This window comes from Halyomorpha halys, unplaced genomic scaffold (assembly GCF_000696795.3).
Source record: "Halyomorpha halys isolate HHAL.00 unplaced genomic scaffold, Hhal_1.1 Scaffold300.1, whole genome shotgun sequence".
In the NCBI taxonomy this organism is placed as follows: Eukaryota; Metazoa; Arthropoda; class Insecta; order Hemiptera; family Pentatomidae; genus Halyomorpha; species Halyomorpha halys.
In genome coordinates, this window is record NW_027107582.1 from 141267 (window position 1) to 148192 (window position 6926).

The window sequence follows — 6926 nt, forward strand, 5'->3', positions numbered from 1 at the left end:
TTTTCTGTTTAGCAAATGTATATATATATACATACATGTTTTACATTCTAGTATTTTTCTTTTTGTTCCTATGGTTATTTATCGACCGCAACACCAAGTCTCGGAGACCTGATTAATGTAATAGTTTATTAAGTATTGAGGCCCATTAGCTGTGGATTCCATTTCAACGATGGATGGGGGCTCTTGCCATTTCTTGCCTTCAACCTCAGGAGGGACATCAGTCGCCCCGGGAGTGGAAGGAGGAAGAAAAAGGAGTTATAAAAGACTAGGGAGGGTTGGCAATGACGCATACAAACGACCCTTGGAATAAGAAAGGATCGACGGAGGAGACCTCTAGAGGTTGCTGGAAGAAGCTATTAGCATGGAAACTTTGTCAGCTGGACCTGGAGGATTTGTCCAATCCTTGGGGAGGTTTTCTTTGACCTGTCCTCTGCTCCTCTAATGCATTATATTCATTTATCCTTTTCTATTTCTTTATCCTCCTCCAAGCTGCTCTCGAGGGAACAGGAGACAGGAAGAATTTGTCCCCTCCTGGCAGGAGTAATGGGAATCCCTGGTGCGAATCTTGTCTTATTCCTGACCTCTTGTGTTCTTAGCACTTTATTTTTTTTCTAGTTTATCTTTATCTTTTACATCCATTATTACATTACTGTATACTACATAAAAAAATTATTCATAGCCCAGCTGTACTTTTCATATATAAATTTGTAAATAAAAGCTTTAAAAGAAAACAGATATTTTATGATTTCGGTGAAACAAAACAAAAACCTTTTTTGTTCCTAAAGATGGAGTATTGCCCGAAACGTACTACATTTTGTTAAAATTGGTAAAATAATTTTGCCTTTATATTTAAATAAAATAAAACCTTGCTGTGGAAGATGGATGCAATTTTTTATTACATTATCTCCTAACAGTTTATTATTAGACGTGACTATTTGGCTCATTATCTGAATATGCGCAGATTTCACTAATGGGCCCGTTTGTAGTTGAGAGACTTGACTTCAGTGGCGCCGGTTCGAATCCGGCCTTGGGGATGGACTTTCATTTTTGTGGTGGTCTCACGAAATGAAAACTTGACCCTTCACCGTGGTTAGAATAGGTTGGTTATTTCTAGATAAATCCACTTATGTCAGAAATTACTATGGAGGGGTCATAAAACAAATTGATTTGATCATTCATGTAGTGCTGGAATATTTTAAATTATCATTTTAAATGGGGAAGTGAAGGTTGGATATTTTGGAGAGACAAAGTGAAAACATGATTTTTGGGAGGTAAATCAAAATATTTTGTAAAGAACAAATTATTATTCATAACTTGAAACAGTTTAATAATTATGTAGGACTAAGATAATTTTTATTTTTTTTTAATTACTGTAATACCTTTAAACGTGAAAAAGTGTATCGAAGCAAAAGCCATTAGCATTTCCCATCGAAAAATAGGGGTCTAGGAAAAAATTACTTTAAAATTTTCTTGTTTTTTTGGAAGTGAGGGTGTGAAATAGTAATAGACCATAGCATAGCCCGAAACTTCGGCACTATTAATATATTGATGTAAAATCAATAAAATTAAAGTATGAATGCTAATTAAATCCCAAAATAATTAAAACCAGAAATAAGCAGAAAATTACCTTCGAAGAATAAACCACTAAATATATTTATTTTAATTTTTTTTTTGTTCTTACCATAATTGTTTTTTTTTTCATTTTTAGCTTAGATTTGTAGAATTTAATTTTTGTCAGTATTTCACAATTTTATTTCTTTTATTATTATTTATTTCAAAATGATTTATAATCCTTAGTGAAGTTTAAAACACTTCATTTGCTTTAATATATATGAATACTATAACTAATTAAATTCTAAATTAAAGCGATAATATTAAAAAAAAAATACAACAAGCAGTGAAGGGTCAGAGGTGCAGTACTTTGTAAGGAACACGTTCGATCGCCAGATTTTCCCAAATTAAGTATACCCACTTATTAAGGCTTGATGAACCCACAGGGTTTACTCACAGCTATAGGAAAATAATATTATATAGACAGATTCGAACCGGTCCTTGGAGTTACTAGCACAGTTACTTACTAATGAGCTATTTCGGTCTACATAATATAATATATATGAATAATTAAAATATTTTAGAGAAGAGTACTTACTTAAAATATTAGTATATGAGATATTAATTCTACTTTTTTGCTGTCAATAATTTGGATTCCCCATTTGATTTATCTTACCTACAGATGTAATACAGAATAAGATTGCAATTTAAGTTTAATCCGACCTCTCTCGCATTCTTAAAAAAATATTATCTCTGGGTAATATGAGCTCCGCAATAAAATGAAATTAGCTTACTCAGTCAAACAGAAATCGGATATATATTTTCCACTTCCTCTACCATTTCTGACAATCCTCTTATGCGCCTGAAAAGATAATGGCCTCGAGACCTTCTAGTAGTGGTATTCTTGATATTTAGTATAACATGTTAAAGGGAAAACTTTTGTTAATTGGAGAAATATTCCCTTCATGTGCCATGTCAAAACGATATAACATATGACATTGTTGAGAGTCTGTTACGAGGTCTGTTAAATGGAAAATGACGTCACGCAAGAGACCAGCTGAGCTCGTCACCATTTTGTCTGTTGTGTTAGATTACTTGCTCGTAGTTTGTGTTTTGGTTGTGTTAGTAGCCACGCGCCTTACTCCAAGGCTACCTCTCTTTTAATTATAAATATTTCATTTTTTATTAACCATTCTTTATTTTTCTTTTATTATAAAATGGCTCATAATATTTTTTTTTATTATTTACAGGATGCTGTTTCGTAACCTTTTACACGAGAAAAGCAGCACTGGAAGCCCAAAATGCTCTTCATAACATCAAAACTCTACCAGGGGTGAGTACATTTTTTTATAAAACTTTTATCACGTTCCCCAGTGTGAAGTATCGCTGCCCCAGGTCTACTGTAAAAATATCAAACAATTGTTATTTTGAGATATGCATTTAATCTCCACAATAAAGACATGATTTATAACGTTTAAAACATTGAAGAGGAAAAAATTTTCATCACTTTATTTTTACTAATTTTCATACTGTATAATTATTTACGAGTGGCATTCTGTTTATATTTTCTCTTTTTTATTTTATTTTTTGTATTAATTGGTTCTTATCTTTCCCTTTGTTCTTAGCCCAGATGAAGGCTAGAAGGCCTTCTCTCAACAACAAGTTCTCTCAACTTTGTGTTTTTTACTGACCGCACTCCCCAACTTTTTTTTTTTTTTTTATAGCCCCTCCCTTGCCATTTCTGGCATACAGGGTGTAGGAGCAGTGGGGTAGTGCGCGCTGGGATTGCGCATGCCACTGCTCCCAAAGATTACCAATTCTTTTTTTCCTTTTTTCTTTTTCCTTTTTTTTTTATTCTTTTATCAAATTTTTTACTGTGGTGTAGCACACCACTTGTTTTAGCGCCTTACTGATGGAGCTGCACCTTGTCCACTGCATCCGTTCGGTAGGCCCTTCTGGTGTGCATCCGTGCCTCCTGCAGTTACCAGGCTGGTCCAGCCCTCCTGGTCTCAGTCTGGGTCAGCTTCCTCTTCTTCTGGTGGCTCGCCGATGTTGGGCGGTCAAGTCCTTTCCATTGTGAAATGAGTTGGGCCCACCACCTCCCTCCACCCGTAAATGAACTCCCTGAAGAAGGGATAATTCTCTTCTCCCATCAACCAGGGAAAGTCCGACTCGGCGAGGGCGAAAATCCCGGTCTTTCTCAACAGCCTGGCTTGGTGTCCTTCCATGGCGGAGCGATCTACTATTACGTGTTCTGCTGTTTCAGGGACTCCGCACGTGGGGTACCGGGTGTCGATCTTCTTTTCAAAGCTCTGCAGCTTTCCCCGAACCCCCCGTGTCCTGTTAGGATCTGTGAGACCCAATAGTCTGGGAGGACCCGTTTAGCCTTCAGTATAGAAAGGACGGTAGGCTAGACCGCACCCCAACTATCTTCTTATCGTTATAAATAAATCAAATGATCAGGATCAAATTATTTACTAAAATATTAAATAGATTATGTACAATCTCGATCCCACTCTATCTCCCAGGCATGAGGGATAGAGCAGGATCCTTCAAGATCCTACTGCAGCCCTCTTACCACGTTACTTGTAATGAGCCAGTGGAGGCTGAGTAAGTGAGCTAAAGTTTTTCTAAATAGCAAATAAAATTTATGATTTAATTATTTAGTTTTAACTAGTTGAGTTATATTGACCGGACCCGGTCCGTGTTACTTTTATATACTACATACATTCTAGCAAGGATCTTAAAATATTTTTTTCTTTATTCTCATTAGTTACTTGTTTACATTGCTATCCCTACAAGAGTTTCTTTGTTGACTGTTGCTATCGAGAGCTATTGCTACTCTCATTGTTGATTATAATCGAACTAAGTAGCAGTGAACTAGAGGACGGCAGACCTGAGTTAATATTGGGAGATGGCGGTGGAGTTGGATGGATGTCCACCGCAGCTTAGATGATTACACTTGGGGAGGACCCAGCTGCAGGATTAGCGCTTTTCATCGCCGAGTATTATCTCGGCTACGCAGTCAGAGCTCTCTCAATTATCCGGATCTCTCTATTAATTAGAGATAACTATTATTCGCATTGATTGTAAATATTTAATATTGACAACTTAAACATATTACTTTACAAATATTATTTTCAAAAATAAACCATTCTGTTCCCCCAAGAAAAAAAAATCGCTATCCATGCCTTTTTTAATACAGTACCAGGCCGTTTTATTTATTTATTTTTTTTGGAATATATTTATATATGGAATACGGCGTAATCTCGATAATCCGAAATAATTACTGCTGGAGGAGTGTTCGGATTATTCGGATTGACTGGAAAAATAGTGTTAAAAATTCAAAAATATGAATGTACATAAGTATTTCTATTTTTTTTTTCTTATGTACTGATATTAACATAAAAATACATTCAGTAAATTTGATCTAAGTTCATAATAGAGTGTTACAGGTATGTTGAGAGACTACCCATTGATAGCACTAATAATATTTCTACATTAGGAGTATTCATGATGATATGTTAAGTGTAAAATGTTTTACTATGTTAAATGTTATAAGTATAGAATTGTGAGGAGCCCTTTTTAAAGTCATGTTAAATGCATAAGAGCTCCTAGCGGATTTTTTGAGCAACTTGTTTTATAACCTTTCCTTCCAAAACTTCATGTTATTGTTTACTTTTAAGTTTTGTCTAATGTAATTTATTACAACATGGCTAAATTGAGTGAAAAGTGGAAGTTGTGTGAAAGTTTGGCTACTCAGTGCCTTGTAGATCTTCTGACTTGTAAGGAAGAGAATCAAGATGAGCTAATTGACAACTGTCATTATATTATTATTATTATTGTCAGCCATTGCTTTATTAGTTATAAAAACATTCAAACAATACTAACACAAACTACGAGCAAGTAACCTAACACAACAAACAAAATGGTAACGAGTTCAGCTGGTCTGTTGCGTGACGTTATTTTCCAGTTAACAGACCTCGTAACAGACTCCCAACCATGTCATATTTTATATCGTTTTGACATGGTACATGAAGGGAATATTTCTCCAATTAACAAAAGTTTTCCCTTTAATATGTTATACTGAATATTATGAATACCACTATTAGAAGGTCTCAAGGCCATCTTCTTTTCAGGCGCATAAGAGGATTGTCAGAAATGGAAGAGGAAGCAAGATTAGAAACTAGCTGGTTTGGGTGGTTAGGAAGTTTATAATGGAAGGATTGATTTTTTATTTAATTTTTTCTACATATTTTATTGGAAATTTAACAGTTTGAAGTTTTTAAAAATTAAAAAGAAAATTGTTTTCTTTTACATCCCCAGTAATACTAAGTGATGATCCAAGTTGTCAGTTGTGGGCAGAAAATTGTTTTCTGTTACACTGTAGCCGTGAGTCAACTCCTGTGGTCTCTGGAGCCCTCCTGGGGTCCACCCAGCCTCCTAAATTGGGTAAAAATCTGGCGATCGAGCGTGATTCTGACAAAATCACTTCCTTGCACAACCGTTGGTCTAGTAACGGTGACTCCCTTACAAAATACTGACCCTTCATGGGATGTAGCGGTACAGATTTTAATTTTAATTTTAGGAGAAGTATTGTAATTGTTAGTATGATATATAATTATAACTATACTAGAACGTATAAACTGATTGCATAGCAATAATTGATACTTAAGAACATGTATATATAAATAGAATGTATTGTCCTGTTAATCAAAAAAACAAGTCATATATCATTTTTTTTCCTTTTTGTATTTGAAATGAAAAAGAAATATCGTTTTACTACAGATGTTCCAGGTAAAAAGTTAATATGACATTTCATCTAGATTATATCTCTTTGAACTTACATTAAAAAAAAAATAATAAAAGAAATATATAAAAAAGAACATTCAATTATTATTTTACAAAGTAGCTTTTTTTCTCTCCATCGGGTTGACGCATTTATGAAAACGAAGGATTCCACATGTTTTTTTGTTGGTAGAGAATTTTCGAGAAAGAAAAAAAAATCCAATATAGCTTTATCAGAGGGACAGGACTCTATACAAACAACGTAACGAAAGAAATGGGCCTATGGCAGATATTCCAAATCCATCATTCACGTTTTGACATGTTATTTTTTCATTTATTCACCCATGGGGACTTTATTTTCTTTGCAGTTATATCAAGATTTTTCCGAGTCAAATATTGGAAAGTAATCAATCATTAGTGAGTTTGATAGCATTCCGGGAAAATATTTATTATTTGTAATTATGAGAGATAGTTGACCGTGGATGATAAATGAGGAGAAGATGGTTGGGGGTGCGGTCAATGAAAAACACATATAAGTACGATTAACTTATTTTAATGTGCCGACGTTTCGGCTAGAGTTTCTAGCC

At 34.6% G+C, this 6926-nt stretch overlaps 1 protein-coding gene across 15 annotated transcripts in view; it reads left to right on the forward strand.

The window, feature by feature from the left end:
• The window catches only part of bru1 (bruno 1), a 406895-nt gene that overhangs the window by 62982 nt on the left and 336987 nt on the right, over nt 1–6926 (forward strand). For all 15 annotated transcript variants that reach the window (XR_010843011.1, XR_010843012.1, XR_010843020.1 and 12 more), the window contains exon 2: nt 2802–2884. Coding sequence is in view for 2 of the 15 variants with exons in the window: in XM_067045974.1 (XP_066902075.1) it covers nt 2802–2884 (83 nt within the window). In the remaining 13 variants the exon portion in view is untranslated. The remainder of the gene's footprint in view (nt 1–2801; nt 2885–6926) is intronic.